General features: G+C 46.4%; 1 protein-coding gene across 1 annotated transcript in view; it reads left to right on the top strand.

Annotated features, from left to right (window-relative positions):
• The window catches only part of GlcT (ceramide glucosyltransferase), a 39,854-nt gene extending 23,689 nt beyond the window's left edge, over window positions 1-16,165 (top strand). Inside the window, exons 6-9 of the mRNA XM_077643249.1 lie at window positions 183-361; window positions 7,300-7,386; window positions 8,425-8,614; window positions 10,856-16,165. Coding sequence (XP_077499375.1) covers window positions 183-361; window positions 7,300-7,386; window positions 8,425-8,614; window positions 10,856-11,029 — 630 coding nt within the window. The 3' untranslated portion in view covers window positions 11,030-16,165. The remainder of the gene's footprint in view (window positions 1-182; window positions 362-7,299; window positions 7,387-8,424; window positions 8,615-10,855) is intronic.
• Window positions 16,166-21,724: the final 5,559 nt, after the last annotated feature.

Here is a 21,724-nt window from a genome sequence, read left to right as displayed (position 1 = left end):
CTGCTTGTGTGCTTGGTGCAATTTTATTTCATGAAATTCGGCTATAATAAACTAGTATTTCAAAATTTATCCGTTCGCTATAACAAGGTTTGACTGTACAATTTACTGTCTAGCCTTTTTGGCACACATTGTGACTGCTGCAGTTTGCCATTGGGCATGACTTATGTCCTTGTCTCGTGCAGGTCTACTTTGGGACGGCGCATGCACGCATCTACCTGGCTGCTGACTTCTTGCGCATCAACTGTGCGACGGGAATGTCAGCACTGATGCGAAAGAAGCTGCTCGACGAGGTTGGCGGCATCAGAGCATTTGGCCACTACTTGGCGGAGGACTTCTTTTTTGCCAAGTCATTTGAGGACAGGTAAGTTTACACCACAAATTGGCAGCCATTTTTGTCGATAGCCCTTTCTTTTTCTCCTCTCTTTTTTATCTTGAGTGGGACTTGGATGCCAGTCTAAATTGTTTGGCAACAAAGTCCTGTTGCTTTCATAGTAACGCTTGTAGGTAGTATGTGACTATCAAACCGTTTTCTGTGGACAAGTCTCAGTATGATTAGCCCCAAAACTAAATGTGTAAAGGCAGGGTCAGCCTTACCTCATTCAAGGCTTGCGAGGTGGCCTCCCCCTCCATCCCCCTCCCACAAATCTTTGTTTTTTTCTTCCTTCTATTCACATTTTCATGATTTCATGTTTGAGTTTGAGTTTAGAGCATTGACTCTTATAGGCTCGTTCCATCTTCCTTCAGTTTACAGGTGGCGAGGGGGAAATTCCTCTCTCCACTGCATGTTTGCCATGTCTCCCAACGAAAATCTGCTCTCGTGCCTTTGACTGTGCCTGCTAGTGTAGCTGTTACCAGGAGACGATCTGAACAGCCAGCACAAACTTTGCACTACTTTTATGCACACGTAGCATTAAGTGGAATGCAGTAAAACCTCGTTAATTCGAACTCTGTTTATTCGAAATCCGGCGTAATTCGAAGGTTTTCGGCGGTCCCAACAGTTTGCATGCAAATTTTGCCGGATAATTTGAACAGCCAGCGCGCCCTCATCCGGGTAATACGTCAATTTAAGCCATGGCCTCCGTGATTTTTCTATAGTGCCAGTCTCTGAGGCCAGTATAGTTGCCGGAGTGGAAGCCAGGCGGCACTTTAAATCAACTTCCTGTTTCCGGTGCTTTGCTGTGCCTGAGTGATCTGCACCGGTTTTGGAGGCTAGCTTTAGTTGACAAAGCAACAAGCAGGTGCCACTAGGTCAAAATTTTTCTGGTTCCGTTTCCGTTTTTGTTGTTTGTCTCGCTTGTGGCAGGCACTGCTCGTTGTTCTTTATTGTTCGGTGCCGCGACCAGGCGAGTACTGTGCTCTGCTAGTTCTTGACCACGTGCGCGGTGTTGGTGTTAAGAAAATGCCGAAGTACAGAACTCTGACTCTCTGCCAGAAAGTGTGCCTAATTGAGGAGGCTGAAAAATGGACAAGCTCCAAAACGCAGTTGGCGGAAAAGCACAAGGTGCCTTTATCGACCCTTTCAACTGTATTGAAAAATAAGACGAAGATCCTCGAGGCCTACGGGAAGACGCATTCGACGAAGCGGACAAGGATTCGTTTTCCTACGTATCTGGACGTTGAATACGCCTTGATAAAGTGGCTTCAGCATGCAAATGCAGCACACCTGCCTGTGAACGGCACGCTGCTGCGCGAAAAGGCCGATGAGCTTGCACTGCGGATGGGCCATGAAGCATTTAAGTGCAGCAACGGCTGGTTGTCCAGATTTAAAGACCGCAATAACCTCAAATTCTTGACAGTGTGCGGCGAAAGCGGGAGCGTCGACCCAAATGTTGTCGAGAATTGGAAAAAGCATACACTGGCTCCGCTGCTTCAGCAGTACGCGGAGGAAGATGTTTACAACATGGACGAGGCCGCATTGTTTTACAAAATGCTGCCTACGAAGACGTTTGCCCCAAAGGATGCGGTAGTCACGGGAAAAAAACAACCCAAGGACAGAATAACCATTCTGTTTGGTGCGAATATGTCCGGCAGTCACAAACTGCCGCTGCTGATCATCGGAAAAGTGGAGAAGCCTCGGTGCTTCAAGAACGCATGACTTCCTCATAAAGATGACGTGCTGTACAGAAGCAACAAAAAGGCTTGGATGACGGCAGCGCTGTTCGAGGAGTACGTGAGGCACCTTCACCGTAAGTTTGCTGCCGCGGGACGAAAAGTTGTTTTTGTTATTGACAACTGCCCAGCCCACGCCGACATCCAGAACTTGACAGCAGTTAGGCTTGTCTTCCTTCCGCCGAATGTTAAAGCTGTGTCGCAGCCTATGGACCAAGGCGTTATTCTGCAAGCGAGGAAGATTTATCGCTGCCATTTGCTTAATAGGATCTTGTTGTGGTGCTATGACAACGGTAAGCAATATTCCGTGGACCTACTGGGTGCCATTTGCCTAATCGTGTACGCCTGGAAGCAGGTGGAGGGAGATATGATCAGGCGTTGCTTTATGCACGCCGGTTTTTCCAAGCAACAAGATGACAGTCCCGAGGATGCATCTGATGCCAGCTGCACACTGGATGATGGAGAGTTATTGTTTGCGCGCATGACCGACTTCGACGAAGAAAACGGCGGCGGGAGCAACGGATTGACCTTTGCGGACTATTTGAGCGCCGAACTTGATGCCCAAACGTCTTGTGCCGACTTGGAAGGAGAAATATGTGACAACGGGCCTTCCAGCGAAGGTGAAGGCGATGTTGAGCCCGCCCGAGCACCAGCTTTAGCTGCAGTCGTCGAGTCGCTGAACGTTGTGCGCAGTTTTGTGGAGTGTAGCAGCGGTAACAGCGAATTGCTGCGCACTGTGAGCAGACTGGAGGACGCAGCCTACGGTGCTGCTAACTACCGCGCCAAGCAGTCGCGCATCGATGACTACTTCAAGTGACCGTTTTTGAGGCGAAATAAAGGTGCAGTGTTGATACAGCCACGTTTTGTACGTTTATTTCTCGTTTTTCGTCCATTTTTGATAATTCGAAAACCCGGTTAATTCGATGATTTTTCGCGGTCCGACGGACTTCGAATTAACGAGGTTTCACTGTATTTCCTGGGCGTTCCTCCAACGACAGCTGTGCTATGCTGTTGGGAAAGCTTGCTGTGATCAGCGAGACATATGGTGACTGCCATTGTTATGGGCCATTTGGAGCAGCCCGAAGGTGCTTAATTTTAATGAACTGTCAACACTAAGCTAGGGCTCGGAAAACTCGAGAGCTGTTGATGCTCTGATGATTAAAAAAAATTGTGCTGAAACCATCCATCCAGTCCTGTTGAAATGTGACGGCATGTCTTACGAAGACCCAGAATGTAGATCCGACTTTCACGATATGATCCAAGTCCCAAAACATGACTGAAATATTTTTTGCTGCTTTCTGAATGTGTGGCTGTGAGCTCAGCAAAGTGCAGTCCATAAGAAATTGGGAAATTTTTGAACCACATTGAAAAGTTAAGAGCCCATATTTGCTGAGATGGGTGTTCCTGCACAATCGCTGTACGGTTATGATTGGTATAAGGTAGTTAAAAGAGCTTTACTGTGTGTTGTAATTCACTTGAATCTGCTTTTGTTTTTTGACTGCTATAACAGAACGAGTTTTGTTTTGAGACCTGCTCAGGAAGGACGAAACGATGCAACTTTGATCACGTTCACTTCATAGCAGCTCAGTTCCTGAAAGAAGTCGAGAAGGAGCTTGATATGTCATTAAACCCCCTCCCATAGCTCCATGGTACAAGGCATGCTCAGAATGCTGAGTACAGGATGTTTGAATGACATAGGCACATCTGTTTGCAAAGCATGCACACCTGGAAGTATTGGCCCATTGTATTTAGGCGAATCCCCTAGGTGGAGTAGATGTGTAATAAGGGAGTAATTCGATCTCACCCTGCCACCTGCTAGCCTTTCCAGTCAGCTCGGCTGTTAGACTGCTCCGCTGAGGTGGTGATCCTGGGGTGAACCCCGTACCAGGAACTATAAAGTTTCTGTGAAAGCTGTAGGAGTGATTTCTCCCTTGTTGTATTTGGAAGTAACGGGGCGTTGGCGATTTGTGCTTTCAACTAACTCGTATACGAAACTTGTTGCCATTCCACTGTCGGTTGAGTGCGCTTTAGAATTATTTGTGTCGGTCAGTTCTCTTTAACTTGGTTGTTCTATGTGCCTGTGAGGCAAAGCATCCTTTCCTAACCAATGGCAGCTAAGCATCCATTGTGGCGCTTCAAAGTCATGCATAATGAACACATACTACAACCTTTGTCCATAATGTTTTGAGACTGATTTATTTTCTTCTCTAGAAATGATTCCCCAAAAGAAATGTTGGTGCGTATGTGTAGCGCCATCTTTCCTGGCTAACCTGAGCTATTTATGTTAATTGCTGTGGCAGCCGTTAGATGGCACTGTGAGTGAATGATGATTGATTCTACTTTGAGTGAATGTGGAGAGATGGACGTCCACCTCGAACAGTGTGTAAACATAAAATTCTGTGTATAGACTCCAAGGGAGACTATTTCGAACGGGTGCTGCACAAATGATTTCAATGTTAAACGCATTTTTTTTTAATGGACTCAGTCTTGGAACTTTACGGACAAAGGTTGTAGTACGAATCCTTTCCAACTAGCCCACTTTGCCGTCCTGATTTCATAATGAACACTTTGACAATGTGGAAGAAAAGCTCTCGCTCACTTGTTGCGGCATAAGTGGTTTCCATATACGACCTGGCACTGCAAGCACAGCATTTTCCCATCCATTCCAATAAATTTAATGCACAATGTAAAACCCGCTAGAACTAGCATCACCTCACAGCTCTGCTGTTCCGAAATAAATTGGGACCATCCTAATTTTAATTGCCGAGGGCAAACCAGAGAAAAAGCCAGCAAGGGAGAGACTGTATCTGTAAAATCATGATCAGAGATAGAGGCTTGAACTCTGTGTGCACTTGTTGAGTCGCAGGAAAATGCCTCTAGCTTTGGCTGTGCCGATGTGATGTCATCTTGAGAGGCGTCGAATGAAAGGGCGCAAAACGAGCTTTCAAACAGTAGCAAAATGGCAGCTATTGGAGAGCGGTTTCAGAATCGTGATCTCAAGTGAATTGTCATTTCGAAGCTCGCGTTCCATTTTTCAGCCTTGTAACTAAATAGTCATTTTCCTCGTACTTTGGGATCGTTTTGATCGTAGATATTCCGTACGAAAAACTTTTTCTAAAAAACATTTTCATGGCAATTTGTTTGCAATCTCAAGACATGCATCCCCTGTTAAGGGGACATGCCGGTCTTAAAAATGAAAATGTTATTATTGAGATCGTAATAAAATTAGGTGTGTATATATATATTTAGGTATTCTCCTGTTTTCAAGACTAATTAGTTATCAGTATATCTCAGTTTCTGTATTATGAGAAAATAATGGAAGCCTAAGCAGGTAACCTCTTACAGTTCATTAAGATACTTTCTCTCAGTATTTCTTGGTTTCACTCAAAATGGAGCTGTGCAGAGCTACGCTATTAATATTGTTGTTGAGGTATCTAACTGTATAAAAATGTTCAATTATGTCAAAGTACCATAATTATGTAATTAGGTGACATTATTCACAAAATTTGATGTTTGACTAAGCTATTAAAAAATAGCATAGCTTCATAGCTTAGTTCTTTCTGAATTTGATGGTATAAGATCCATTGAAATTGCACCATAAAACCATAACAGAAGCTTCCATAAGGCTAGTCAGGTTGGCAAAAAATTGAAGTGGAGAAAATCTCATTTGAAGTGTGCACACCAGTCACTGGGAGGTCATTGTAGAGGCCTTAGACAGTGGTGGAATGCAGGTCTTCTGAGAGGATTTCACAGTAATGAGGACTGCCAGGATGGTAGGAGAGAGCACCAACTTCCAAACAATACCAAGATGGTGGCCACTGGGGCCAGGATAGCACGAAGCGACAGGCGCGGAGTTGTGCCACATTTTGTTCCAAAATTGCTATTTCGGCATTTCAGAACGTTGGATATATCGTTTTTTAGCAACTGGAGGCCTAATTAGATGCCGAAACTTTGTACACAGGTACTTCGAAGTATATTGGAATGAAACATTCCCTTTTTGAAAAGTCGAAAATTTTATCGTTTCAAGACCCGCATCTCCTCATAAGCCACATAACCTGTATAGAAAAGCTAGGTGCCAAAGTTGTGCTTTGGGCCAATACTAAGCAAACAAACTATGAAAGTCACAGGCTTGTTGAGGAGCTGGCACAAACAGTGACACCTCCTTTTGGTCAGGCTACTCTTTGCTAAGAGGATTATTCTAAAGCAAACCAAACAAGCTATGGGGCATTTTCGTCCGGAGGGTAGTTTTCGTATGAACCTGTGAAAATGGATGTTTTCCAGTGTACTACTGGTCCTGAGCAGGAATTCTTCTGGTTGGCCTGTGTCAGTAGACTACTACATTTTAATGGCATAGAGATTACAGAAGCGGCTGTTATTACATAGAAAAGGTAAAAAAAGGAAGGAGATGCGGGTATTGCCTCCACGGACCGTTTTCATAGGTAGACTACAGTGGCGTCAGGTTTTTTTTTTTTTTAGTATTGCTTAAACTCTCAGGCCTCACTGACATTCACCTCATAACGGCGACCACAGAGTCCTTCTCGGTATCAATGCCACAAATTTTAACCGAATGGCAGGACAGTTTTAACGCGATAGTGATAAAGGCTCCGTTGTCCAGAAAATCCGCTGTCGGCATTGTGAATGAAAAATCGCGAGCATGACTGTGGCAGGCGGTGCCCAGAGAGCAAGCTAGGAGGCAGGTGGACCTCCTAGGTCACGTGACTGTGCAGCATCATCACAACCTGTCCACGGGATAGTGAGAAAACTGCCCACCTTGGCAGGTGGCAGTTTGGTCGCTCAGGAAGAGCAATGTGGGCCACACAAAGTCAACCACTGGTAGCACATGCCACCGCAAGGCAGTGGCGCGTCGCTTAACCGCTGCACCACTGCACCAAAGGGGTATGAGCATTCCGAGAGATGTGTGAACGTTAAGTATAGAATGACCTTCTGCATGTATGGGAATTAACCAGCTAAGCTATCACATCACGCCTTTGAGGCGGAGCTTAAGTGTTCCCTCCAATATTTAAAACCTAATTCTCTGCACAGTGAATGCGTGTCTAGATCTGCAAAGTGAGAAAGCCACACAGAGTAGACTTTTTACTAAGAGCGAATATTGAGTGGAGGTGTTCTCGGTTTTCTTTTAAAAGCCCTTGTCAGGTGTCGTTCACTGCAGCACGTGTCTTCTCTGTGCAGGGGCTGGAAGATCAGGATCAGCTCCCAGCCTGCCTGGCAGAACTCGGGCCTCTGTGAGGTCGGCCTCTTCCAGACAAGGGTGGCAAGGTGAGTTGCGTCTGAGGGATGGCTCACAGCTTCTGCTGCTACTGCTGGTGAAAAAATTAGTTTCTCTAATATAGTAACCACGCAATTGTTTGCCAATTCCTTGGGAAGCTGTTGTATTGCTGCGAGACTAGAAAATACTTTATATTGGCTGGCTATTCTGAACTATTTAATTCTGATCCCAGATCACAGACAGCAGTGAAAAGGCTGGGATTAACAGGCACTGCTCTTCATCATCTGCTTGTCTAGGCTTTTTCCATGCACAAGGAAGTTTGCGCTCCTTCTTCCTTTGGCTTTTTACACAGATCAGATGAAGCAGTCGATGGGCATCACTCTCGGTGCTAGCTCGTGCAACTTGTGAAGAGCCCTTTCTGGCTTTGCATGCATGGAATTCAACAGAAAACTTCTAATATCTGTGATAGAGAAATTTAAGGTCAAGGGAAGGAATCTCTCCCCCACGAATAAATTTGACATCAAATAGCTACACTGATCCCCCTTTTTTTCTGCAGATAAGGTTCAAAAAGTACATATGGTACTGCCACATCCAAGAGTTGCCCGGGAATCCATATGTCATCTTTAGTCATTATTAATGCACGTTGCATTTTATTCCACATATTTGTGTTTCGTTTTCTAAAAACCATCACATTCCTAAACAACTTCTACATCCACTATGTTATGAGAAACTGGCATATACCAGCATATTCTGCTCATAGTCTCGTGTACCAGCACCTTCTAGTGGCACAAGCTTTGCAGGCCTTCCCAATGGATATTGGAATTTATGGCCGGCCATCTGTCTCGTGTTTTAAAGTGTGTGGTGCCTTCTGTTTTCTGAGCTGTGCACTACAGCAACAGGAGGAGGTACATTCCTGTGGGTATAGCAGGTGGCACTACTATCAGAATTTCACAGAACCTCTGTATGGAAAGGGAAGAGCAAAAACAGAGGGAAGAACTGTGACACAAATAAACATGGCACCTCGAAAGCTGCTGAAGAAGAGGGATGGGTGGCCAGACGTCTCACTAGTGACATGTGGCGCACTGCAGGTGGGCCAAGCTGCGGTTTGCCATGCTGCCGCACACCATGCTGCTGGAGCCCCTGTCCGAGTGCATGCTGCTGGGCGCACTGGTGGCTTGGGCCACCAGTTTCCTCTTCCAGTGGGATGCCTTTGCCGTCTACCTGCTGCACCTGCTGCTCTGGTTCCTGCTTGACTGGATGCTGCTCAGCGTCATCCAGGTGCGTGGTGGGCATTGTCGGCCGTCATTGAGACCCTGTGCCAGCACTGCTACCCGAACAGCGCTGCATGTTCAGGTCGCACACGTTAAGGCTGTTGGGGTTCCTTGAGGCAAAAAAATGAACTTTGAGAACCCTTCGGTTAGGGCCTGCCCGGCGTCCTTCACGGTGTAACGCAGTAGCTGCATCGCATGTGAGGAAGCTTCAGCGCACAGTGTGTGCACTTCAATCTACGAGTGCACAGTTTCAGTGAATGGGTGAACCATGGGGATGGAAGCTAGAGAAATGCGCAGTGCCGCCAGTCAGCGTGTCTGGGCTCGGTTTGCTGACTGATGCTCGGCTGATAGCCGCCGCTGTTGCCGCAGGATGGCGCAGAGCTCAGAAAAGTGAAACTGAAACTACGTGGTCGGCCTGTTCTCAGAGATGAGGCCGTTCATTTTTCGTTACACCTGCCTTTGCGTGCCCATCAGAGGTGTTAAGGAGGGCTATTTTGGCAATCGCCTACTGTGCCAGTCATACCTAGGACGTGGCTTTCCTTCAGGAGCACATTTGAATTTCCATTTTAATGTGGGGTTATTGTGTGATGGTAGACTCGATTTAAAGCACTTTTGCTTCGGCTTCGATGCGAAGCACACCAGCTGCATATCGTCAGTCTGGCAGGTGGCTTGTTGTTGCAAGGAAATGCGCCACCAGCATGGGTGGACCCCATTCTCTAGCTCTTGTGCACCATAACATTTTGTCCTTTCTAGTGCAAACACACAAGTGCACAAGACAAATTAGCTGCAGCAAGGCACAATGTGTTTGCGGTTCCAGGCAGAGGCCTGCACGCAGGACATCACATCCATGGTCGTACCAAGCGTCACAGGTAGTAATCGTCTATTAGCTCCAAGCAGAACTCATCACGTGGGTAAAATTGTGTATACTACATGAATTAATCCTTTTCGCTGACTTTTTCTTTTCCGAATTACTGGTTGGGATGGAAGTTATGTAGACAACACCCCAGGCGTAGTAAAAGAGGCACAAATAAAATTTGATGAAGATGACTGTATACGAAGCTTAGCGCAAGAGGCTTGCAGTTTAACACACGGGATGACTGGCTGCGCCGATTGCCGAGTGGTCTAAAGCAGTGGGAGGTGCGGCTTATTGTTTGTGCTGGGTTCGAATCCCACTCGAGGCCGCCGCAGTGGCCGAGTGGTTATGACGCTCGGCTGCTGGTCCGAAAGACGCGGGTTCGATCCCGGCCGCGGCGGTTGAATTTCGATGGAGGTGAAATTCTAGAGGCCCGTGTACTGTGCGATGTCAGTGCACGTTAAAGAACCCCAGGTGGTCGAAATTTCTGGAGACCTTCACTACGGCGTCTCTCATAGTCTGAGTCGCTTTGGGACGTTAAACTCCCATAAACCAAACCTAAACCAAACCGAATCCCACTCGAGACTGTTTTTTTTTTTTGCTGCGTTAGCAGGTTACCAGTGTGATGCCGGACAGCGGTCGCTGGGTTTTCACTCCAACGAGGCTTCTGTGCAATCGTCTAAAAATTCAGCTCTTAACTGCTTAACCCCAAGTCAACTAGCAGATGCACTCCGTGCCTAATCATCATCATCATCAGACTGGCTACACCCACTGCAAGGCAAAGGCCTCTCCCATGCCTCTCCAATTAACCCTATCCTTTGTAAGCTGCGGCCACCATATCCCCGCAAACTTCTTAATCTCATCTGCCCACCTACCTTTTTGCCACCCCCTGCTACGCTTGCCTTCTCTTGGCATCCACTCCGTTACCCTTAAGGACCAGCGGTTATCTTGCCTTCGCAGTACATGCCCTGCCCAAGCCCATTTCTTCCTCTTGATTTCCACTAGGATGTCTTTAACACTCGTTTGTTCCCTCACCCACTCTGCCCGCTTCCGGTCTCTTAACGTTACACCTATTATTTTTCTTTCCTTAGCTCGCTGCGTTGTCTTAACTTAAGCTGAACCCTTTTCGTTGTCCTTCACATTTCTTCCCCATAGGTGAGTACCGGTGAGATACAGCTGTTATATGCTTTTGTCTTGAGGGATATTGGTAAGCTGCCATTCATAATCTACAGGGCCTATGCGCCTTTTAGTCCGCTGGTGGCAACATGGGGCACGTGACACATGCACAATTCCGGGATATGACATATGCTGCATGTATGAGTGCACCACCTCTCTCTTTCAGTGGTTGCTTTCTTTGACCTGCTGTATGTTTTTTCCCCCCTCTGGCCCCTGCAGAATGGCCTTCTTCCCTTCAACAAGTGGGAGTTTGTGGTGGCGTGGACATTCCGCGAGTGCGGCGCCCTCTACCTCTTCCTGCACGCCCTTTGGAACCCGACAATTCGGTGGCGAGCGGGACGCTACAGACTACGGTGGGGTGGCACTGTCGAAGTGGTCAAGCCAGACTCCTAGTGATGCCTGCCCCTAGGAGATGGGCCGCGGGCACGAACAAAGACCCCCTCGGAGCAACGGTGGACTTCATTCCTGCACACTTTCTCCGTTGCTGCCGTGCGTGTGACTCTGCGAGGGCATCCCCTCCAGTGGCGGCTTTCCGTGTTTTACTTCGAGTGCCGGGAGTGCGTGCTGGCTGCGCGTTTCAACGGCAAGACTCAACAAATGTGTGTGTGTGTGCGCGCGCGTGTGCGAGTTTTGTACATAGAATGTGAGGGACTTGTGGCTGTTAACACTCCCTTTCCAGTGTTTCATTTTTTTTCTCTGACCCCATTTCTGTTATCTTTTGTTTTTATAATTTCCCTCATCCTGTTTATTTCTTGGGCCCAAGAACGTGTTGTACTTGTTCTGCCAGACACAACCATTGCTATTGGAGGATGCTATGACCACTCCAGGACTTGTCACGAGCATAATGTTCTCCGTTTTCTAGCTTCTTACTTTTCTTTCATCACTCTTGCGCCTTGTTATTTCTCCACTGACCTTAACCGGATGTGAAGTGGGACTCCACCTTTCTATTGTTCTTGTTTCCACTGTGTTTTGTTGCTTGTGGGCTGGTTGTTTCTTGTTTCGATAAAAAAAAAAGGAACTAGCCATGCTTTTTTTTCCTTTTAGAAGTAGTGACTCATGACACGTGCAGAAGCAGAAAGACTACAATGGCTTTTGTTGTGTGAATAAGTCATGGAGTCATCATTTGTTGTTTTGTTTTAAAGTTGTGGGAGAAAGGAACAAGAGTAGCTACACATTTAGGCATAAGGGCACGTCTTGGAAGCCTTTGAATGGTGTTATCATGTCATGCTTTGCTGTACATACAAAGTAAGCGTGATGCGACCAAGGAGCTTTTCCTGTGCACTAGAACAACACTAGGAAGTAAGCAGCAGGTGCACTGGATATTTTTCCATTGTTTGCAGTGCACAGCATTTTATCTTATCGGTGTTTATTATTTATTTTAACTGATGACTTTCCAAGCATGGCAATCAGTTCCTGGGCAAAACAAAGGGAAAGCAGAGATGTTTTCTTACTCTTTGTCTCGGCAAATTGCTGTATTCATGTTGGCGCAGGTTGTAGAGTTCAGCTCTGCTGGTTGCGCGACCTGTATCTGTGGGGAGGGGATGAAAAAGATGTCTGTTGACGCTTGCGATGTCTTCACGTACGCATCAAAGTGGCACCGCTCTAGTCACGAGTTCAGAGTGGCAATTCTGGGTGGCCAGGTTCTTTTTGTTGAGGAGTGGACAGTAAGTGAGCATTGTGCAACCAAACTGTGGCGACACATTCTTCAGAGCCACATTTGTGTGCGTCTTCCAACATCTCTTCGGTTGGTTGAGAGTAACAGCAGTGTACACAGTGTGCCCGTTTCGGAACTGATCGTACTCCTCTACATTGTTGGAAGTCGCTGTAGTCGTGCTTTGCCAGGTGAGCCTTGAATGCAAATTGCAGCATTTAAAGAAAAACAATGTTTTCAGCTGCTGGCAAAAGCTGGGCCAAGTTTGGGGCTCTTATTACTTCACTGTGGCAGCTAAAATTATGCAGCAAGTATATAACCTAGCCAACTGAAAGAAGTTGTGCAGTAGAACCTCATTGATGCGTTCCCGTCATCTGCACAAAAAAAGTGAGCAATAAAAATCTACCGTAGTGTTTTTCCTCCGGTTAATGTGTTCCCGTATAAAACGATATCCTGGTAAGTACATTGATAATCTCCAAATTCCAATCCCATGATGCATTCAGCAACTAACCGTTGGTGCATGCAACATTGGCAGAAGCACAGCAGCAGTCAGCTGCCACAGTGGCTTTTTCCACAGTGCAGAAATGCGATGAGGCGAAGCATCCAACAGGCACCGGCAACAGCAAAGAGACTCTGGCTACTTTCGCCCTCGCTTTAGCCAGACTATATTTCGAAGTGTCTTTCACACTAAAGAGGATGAAGTCATAGAAGTCTGCAGACTTGTTTCCAAATATGCTTTTTCCTCGCATGTTTTTGAAAGTGTCTCAAAGAGGTTCTATACGTGTCTGGGCCTTTTTTGTTTTCTGTCCTTTGCATCGTTGAAGTATTTCTTCCAAAAGCTTAGCGTGAAGCCTCTTACAAAACCTGCCTCCTGAGCCTCTGTTTCACCTAGCAGTTTTGTAGCACTGTCCACAAAGGGCTTCTGTGGGTACGGCACTGAACACCATGCAGACACCTGTCAGGTGCTCATTGCCCAAAACAGAAGCTTGGCTGGGGCCCACACATGGGTGTTGCGCATTCCAGGAGAAAAAGCAAATTCATAGAATACGCTCTGGTTTCAAGTGAGCCTTTCATCCATGGTGGCAGCGTGGTAAGCGGTGCTATTTTGTCTAAGCCTCTCGACTTGAAAATTGCTCTTCAAACAAACAGTCCTTCCTGTGGGAATCGATGGTCTTTTTTTGGTATTGAGCATTCTTATTGAAGGAGAGTTGAGTGGGGGTAGCAGTGTTGACTTATGTGCCATGTTTTGGAAGCATGTCTGTAAACATATCGTGAAATTTTTGCCCTGCTAAAACCCTCTGCTGGTTGACTGCTAGAGACTGTGCTTTGTGAATGGGGCACACAGGTACAGGTAGGTTCAATATGAGAGTGTGCACATCTTGACCATGAGCACTGTTCTCTTTGTAACGCAATAGCATTTAGGTTATAGTCTTGCAAAAACCACTGGGTTTCTCAGTTGCTAAATTTTCTGATTCGCCGATAGGGTTCCTATTATATGACATTGCACTAACCAGACCTACACTTCCACGTTAATCTACATTAATCTACTCGCTAATCCTCGTTAATCCATTTACTGTGTTGGTCCTGCTTCCAAAATTTGGGAGGTCCTCTGGAATATTTGGGGATGGGCCAGCTTTCAAATGCTATCGCATTTTCCTCAAGAACGTGGTTAAGAAGGCCACCTGTTTTTTCAGAGTAGTTCTCCAGATGAATAAAATCAATCTGGGCATTTTCAGTTTTGGTGCCAAAATAACTAAATCCATTGTTTTGTGTAAACAGACTTCCGTTTCATATTGCAGCTACCTGTACGGGCCTAAATGCGGCTAGTGTTTTGACAAGCCGTAACCACTGCACTACATTATTGCTGTGCAAAGACTACATTCGAGCCTTCCAGAGTGCTTTCCACGCTAGATGAAAGCTGTGCAGGTGTGTGATTTGTGTTTAGCGCATTTCTTCTTGGTGAACTTGCATTCTGGTGGTGATGTCGCTTTTTTTTCCTGTTTCAAAATATTCCAATGAACTGAGCTGCTAGCCTGCCTGTAATGTTGGCGCATTGCTGTAGACATGTATGTAGTACTACCACTGAGCTCACATGCACCAAACAGTCTGTGTCCAGCAGGCTCTAACCCAAGTTTTGTAGCCATTAGGAGCACCAATTATCACTGCCTAGTACTTTGTGCCCAGACTTGTATTGTAGTCGTCACTTGTCTGACGGTTCTGACTGCCACTCCACTGTAGCCAGCTGGAGATTAGCCTGTTCAGTGCATATGTGAGTGTCATCTCAAATACATTTGGTTTTTGCAAAATGTGTCCTTCTATTGGTTTTGCTAGCCTAATTGGCATTTGTAATGAGCATCTACCGCTGCGAATATTCCTGCTGAATAGGAATTACTGTGTACCTGTACCACACAGTTTGCTTTCAGTTCAGCAGTGCTCAGCCGAACTTTGTTCAAAGTTCTTGGGAGGTCGGTTGGTTCTCTGTGGTGACATACCGTGCAGCTGAGTGCTGCCACCTTGGATGTCTGTGAAACAATTTGCTGCTTCTACTAGTGCGCCAGCATGTATCCAAGTCTTTCTTTTGCACGCTTACTAAAGAGGCTAAGGTGAGTTGCTGGTCTTCAAGGGGGGTTTTGGAAGGGGTAACATGCATTGTTGCCTTTGCATGGCCAATGGGAGAAGCCACAAGTCTGTCGGAAGGCTGCAACCGAATCTGGAGCAATTGCGCCAAGTCCAAGAGAGCATGTGCACTGTTTGCTGCCTGTACCAGGCTCTGTAGGATCAAGAGGACTGCTATGCTTGAGCTTATGTTCGTACCTTTTGTCATTTTCACCCCCATGATGATTTAAGCTTTTCAGGGGCACTCATTCTTTCGATTTAAGACATATCTCTGCTAAAACAGTATATTCAGGCCTCAAGACAGCCAGTTTAGTTTTCAAATGCAAAGCAATGGTTTTTTTTTTACTGCTATGTACAGTATTTCATGTAAACTGCCACACAATGGTTGAAAATTTAACATCTGAATGCTAGGATTTTTCAGATGCCTGAAGGACCATGGAATCATTTTTCAGGTTTGAAGATGCTTAAGGCAGCAGTAATTTGAAGAAAAAAAGTAAACATTAGCAGTGGCGAAACCTATCTGCTTGAAAATGGTAGAGGACGTGCTACCAAGTTCACTGTTCTGTGAAAATTTTACTGTTAGCACTGTCATCATCAGCCTGACTATTCCCACTGCAGGGTGTAGTCAGGCCATAAAGCATGCTAAACTCACCGGAAACAAAAATTTTGACACCTGTGCATAGCAGTTTTCCAGAAAAAACCACGACTTTGTACACAATTTTGTACATATGTCTTAGGGGGTTAACACTGCTGTGGTCTGCGCCACTTTACGTTACCGGAGGTGCTCTTGCTCTAAGCTCATTCTTGCTTCCTTGCTTTAGTTTGAAGCTCTGGCAATAGTGCTATAGCAATGCTAGAGAGCATGTGAGACAGCAAGTGACTTCCAGTGTTTGTCTCTTAATCTTGCCTCTGCTCTGCAGCAAATGGGGATGTGTTCTTCCATGTTTTATTCTCTTATAAATAATGTTTTAATGTCTCAAAATGTTGCCTAATCAGGCAGACTTGCTTAGCTTCCTCCCTTGTCTCATGTAATACCTGTACTTTTCACTTTGCGATTGCTCCAAATGTTGCCATTGCAGTATAAGTGATATTACCATGAAAGATAAAGAATGAAGGGGAGAATGGTACGAAGATTTCTAATCGACCAGCGCTACCACTGAATTGCTCCTTATTTCAAGAATTTTTACAAGACTCAGCCCAAAGTTTTTTTTTTGTTATCGCAGTATGCGAACGAAGGTGACAAATAAAGTATATAAAAATAACATTGTGTGCAGCTCTTTCTGTCGCACCAACTAATGCCTCTAGTGATTTCTGCTTTCATCACCCTCATATACACTGGGTCAGTATGCCATTTTCCTTGCTCATCTATCTACTAGCCTGCAATCTAGGTCTTCTCTCTGCGTCATAATTTTTTTGTTGTGCTTGCAGTGAATGTGAACACTGCTGGTTTACTTGCATTACCTACTAAACACGAAACATTTTGTAGGCATCTTTTAATATCTGTAAAAGGCTCGAGCATTCAAATTTTTTAATATGTCTGTTCGGTCTTTTGTTGACGTTTAGTTGTAGATGTGGACATCACTTTTCAACTTTATATAGTCCAGATTGGGGCAAAACATTTAGGAGTAGCCTGGTAAAGTCTGCAAACTACCTTCTATTTAACATGAAGACATCGTCGCGAAGCATCTTTCACTTCATCGAACACAGTCTACCTGCTCACTTCCGTCGAGCAAAGGTTTTTTTTTTATCTATTCTGCCTTTTGATAACTTATCAAAACTTTTTCAAGAGGGAAGCCCCTAATAAGTCCCATGGACATTGCAATTCTGATCTCGGTTCTCAGATATGTTTTGCTCTTCCCATGGATGTCCATATTCATCTTTGGATCTGTCAGACATTGTTGGCTGTGTAGGAAGGCCCACAGTGCAATTTAGGACATAAAGCTGACTTTACTTTGTGTAGCCCAGGAATAAAGACTATATTCGATCGATTTTAAAATATATCAACTGTTGGGGATCGTCTGCGCAGTACATTAGTTCTTATTTGCAATAAGTGGGTCAAGAGGCAGGTTTTAACTACTGAAAAATAAAAAAATATTCTATGTTACACTCTCAAAAGACAATTAGGCCAAATACGTGTGATTATACCAGGACCAAGTTCCGAGTGACTGGCAATAAAACAGCTTCATAAATTGAGGTACTATGGTAGAATACAACTTTAAAAATAGCAGGGCTTTAATATAGTTAAACCGAGTAGACATCTGAAAGCATGCCTTTAGCCTGGTTGGCTGGTTATTTCTGCATGGGCTGTTGCTATGCTAGGTTTGGCGAAGGTCACTCTCCCATTGGCTACAGCTACAGATGGTGCGATGCTCGTCCAAACTGCCCATGCTTCCTCCCATTGGCAGAAGCTTGCGCGACACGCCTTTCAATTGTCTCCTTTATCACTTCCCTTACGGCGCGGTTCAGGTGTCCAACGATATATGAGACAGATACTGTGCCATTTCCTTTCCCCCAAAACCAATTATTATTATTACGGTCCGGCTCGGGTGTCCACAGAGATATGCAAGACGGTCACCGCGCCATTTCCCAACCTCTACGACTACCTCAGCGAAACGGGTCTTTACTCCTTCTTTTAACTTTCTATCTCCTCGTATCTCCTGCATTCCTTCCCGCTTTCTCATCTTATGCGTCATGGCACACTTCTCGAATAAAATAAAATTTTCATTTTTTTCCCTTACGCTTTTCAGCCGCAAGGGAGCACCACAAAAAAAAAGGTAGAAGTTTTTCGTTCGCGCGCGCTTTTTTCAAACAACAACAATGATCGCAGATGTTTTCTGCGGTGCCTCTGTTTGGCGTGACGAGCGTGTGCTTGCTGTTCATGAATGACTGAAGTGTGCAAAAATGTCGTGTTGCGTACCTCTCTGCAAGCCGAAAGAAAAAAAAACAGCTCCGTCCAGACGGAACCTAACCCAACCTAACCTATCCCAACCCACCGTAACCTAACCCAACGCAATTTGCGCTAGAGTTCCGTCCAGATCGAACCTAACCCAACCGAACCTGACGTAACCCAACCCAATTTGCGCTAGAGCTTTGTCCAAACGGAACCTAACCCAACCAAACCTAACCCAACCCAACGTAACCTAACCCAACCTAACCTGACGTAACCCAACCCAATTTGCGCTAGAGCTCCGTCCAGACGGAACCTAACTCAACCCAACGTAAGCTAACCTGACGTAACCCAACCCAATTTGCGCTAGAGCTCCGTCCAGACGGAACCTAACCCAACCCAACTTAACCTAACCCAACCTTACCTGACGTAACCCAACCCAATTTGCGCTAGAGCTCCGTCCAGACGGAACTCCAATTTGCGCTAGAGTTCCGTCCAGACGGAACCTAACCCAACCAAACCCAGCCCACCCCAACGTAACCTACCTAACCTGACGTAACCCAACCCAATTTGCACTAGAACTCCGTCCAGACGGAACTCCAATTTGAACTAGAGTTCCGTCCAGACGGAACCTAACCTAACCCAACCCAACGTAACCTAACCCAATCTAACCTGACGTAACCCAAACCAATTTGCGCTAGAGCTCCGTCCAGACGGAACCTAACCCAACGTAACCTAACCCAACCTAACCTGACGTAGCCTAACCTAATTTGCGCTCGAGCTCCGTCCAGACGGAACCTAACCCAACCCAACCCAACGTAACCTAACCCAACCTAACCTGACGTAGCCCAACCCAATTTGCGCTCGAGCTCCGTCCAGACGGAACCTAACCCAACCCAACCTAACCTAACCCAACCCAACGTAACCTAACCCAACCTAACCTGACGTAACCCAACCCAATTTGCGCTAGAGTTCCGTCCAGACGGAACCTAACCCAACCCAACCTAACCCAACCTAACCTGACGTAACCCAAACCAATTTGCGCTAGAGCTCCGTCCAGACGGAACCTAACCCAACCCAACGTAACCTAACCCAACCTAACCTGACGTAGCCCAACCCAATTTGCGCTCGAGCTCCGTCCAGACGGAACCTAACCCAACCCAACGTAACCTAACCCAACCGAACCTGACGTAACCCAACCCAATTTGCGCTAGAGCTCCGTCCAGACGGAACCTAACCCAACCCAACGTAACCTAACCCAACCTAACCTGACGTAACCCAACCCAATTTGCGCTAGTGCTCCGTCCAGACGGAACCTAACCCAACCCAACCTAACCCAACCCAACGTAACCTAACCCAACCTAACCTGACGTAACCCAACCCAATTTGCGCTAGAGTTCCGTCCAGACGGTACCTAACCCAACCCAACTTAACCTAACCCAACCCAATTTGCGCTAGAGCTCCGTCCAGACGGAACTCCAATTTGCGCTAGAGCTCCGTCCAGACGGAAGCTAACCCAACCCAACCTAACCTGACGTAACCCAACCCAATTTGCGCTAGAGTTCCGTCCAGACGGAACCTAACCCAACCCAACCTAGCCTAACCCAACCTAACCTGACGTAACCCAACCCAATTTGCGCTAGAGCTCCGTCCAGACGGAACTCCAATTTGCGCTAGAGTTCCGTCCAGACGGAGCCTAACCTAACCCATCCTAAACCAACCTAACCAAACCCAACCCAACCTACCCCAACCCAATACAACCTAACCTAACCCAACCTAACCTTACCTAAGCCAACCCAGCCTAACCCAACCCAACATAACCACCATCACCACTGGACGGAACTGCAGCAGCAGCAAATGTTCCGTCTGGACGGAACGCTAGACACTCCGTTCCTCTTTCGACCCTCTTTTCCCATCATTTCTTTCGGAAAACCACGGCAGTCTTTACTTGTGCCACAAGCCACGGTACAAGTGCAGAGCTGTAGGCGTATAAAAATTGTCCATAAAAATATGGTATCCCTGGTCCAGATATGACTCGCAAAGCTTGGTTACTACATCAAATGCTAAGCCATTGGCGCTGGGCCTCTCGCGTTTTCCTGCGTATACAAAAAAATTGTATTGTGTAGCCTGTTTGGGGGTCGGCAAGCACCCACAACTTGTACCCCATTTCCCTACTTTGTCCTTGATGTACTGACGAATCCCTGACCTTGCTTTTGATTTTACCATCCTTTCGTCAACCGATAGGCTTCTACGTGGCTGAAAAAATTTTGCAGACTGCTCGTGCATGTGCTGCAGAAGCGACACATTGTCCAACTTTTGTCCGGTTTCTTCATTAGGATCCGCAACGTGCAATATGCTTAGAAGAGCAAAAAAGTTTTCTCGGCATTATTCTATGAGGAATGAAACCAGGAAACAAGGCGCCCCCGCTCCAATAGAGGTGCAGCCGCGGCAGCTCGACGACGCCCATGTATATAACAGGCCGATGAACTTCGTCATCTATGCGGCATAGGACTGCTTCTTCAGGATTTGAATCCAAGAATACTTGTTTCAGTTCACACAAATCTTATTCATAACTTCCGCTGCGAAAAACATCACAAAAACGTCGGTCACTATTGTGAGCCTCTTAGCTTCACTGTGCAGCGCCATACCAAAGTGATGGCCGGGTTCTCGTTTGGGGCTAAACGCCACTCTCTGCTGTGCTGGCGGCAGCAAATCACCACTATATGCTGTAGAGACACTGTATAAGAGATATAATATTGTCAATGCATCTCAACAGGCACACAAACCATCACGTGTCACGAAGCGAAAAACGGAACTTACGTCGAACAGCTGGGGACGGTCCGGGCTGGTTTTCAGCGTCTTCTCCATCGTCGGAACTAAAGTCTGATGAACTCCATTCATCCTCGGAGTCACTGCTACTAGGAGCATCCCGGATTGCAGTTGAGGACGCAGCAGAATCTTGAGAATGATGCCGATCGTGCGAGGGTCCAGCGACCAAGGCGTTAACCATCTTAGCGTTCAGACGATACGAACCACGCTGTTTGAACCGCCGCTAAAATTCGCCCCAAATCGAAAAAAAAAAACAGCAACGAAAGACTCGGTCTGTGCGCACGACATCGTGATCTTGAACCGGAAAAGGTATGCGCACGACGCGACCTTAGCTCCCTCAGCGGCGGTGGCGGCGAGTGCTCGACGAAGACTGTTCGGGTTCGGCTGCCGGCTTTCGAGCCCGTGCCCCCATCTCCGTGCCCCCTACTCCGGCGCCAAACCTGGCTCACAGACGGTCGCGGAGACTGCTTTCTCGTCGTAGTCACGTTATCCAAATCGGCGGCCGGACGGCTCGGCGTTGTGTTCCGCTACCGCTGCCCATGCTGGCGATATATACTGATCGATCGCTGGTGCGGTCAGCGCCGTTATGCTCGCCCGCTTCCTTGTGCACATCGAATTTTCCTTTGCAAACATATTCGGCCACAGCAGCAGCGGACTTAAGAAAGCAGGATACATGCAAATTGAGTTTGGACCCGCCGGGCACGTACAGGATCGAGTTTCGGTTACGACTTATGCCACACACTGCACTTTTACTTAATGGAAAGAAATAATTATTATTGTTCCTTCTGATAAATTGCCGCAAAATTGTAGTTCTACTTTACCACTGTTTCCTCGCATGCCTATGCTTTTTCATTGTGAACTACTAGAACTTATGTGACAGTCTTCAAAACTTAAAGTATAGCAGTACTTAATTCACACGGCTCCACGATTCCAGGCAGGCATCCACTTCACCGAACAGAGAATGTAGCACTGCTAGAAAAACAGTTATAAGCTGCTGTCGTACTGTCTATGACTACTGTTAAATGTGATGAGGAGCACCAACCTAAGATCGAGTTCCGCGCGCGAGTCAGCCCGACGACGATTAGAGTCGGGGTATATTACTGTT

This window comes from Amblyomma americanum, chromosome 11, assembly GCF_052857255.1.
Source record: "Amblyomma americanum isolate KBUSLIRL-KWMA chromosome 11, ASM5285725v1, whole genome shotgun sequence".
Classification (NCBI taxonomy): Eukaryota; Metazoa; Arthropoda; class Arachnida; order Ixodida; family Ixodidae; genus Amblyomma; species Amblyomma americanum.
Note: the sequence above shows the minus strand (reverse complement) of the source record. Positions and strands in the feature narration are given on the sequence as shown.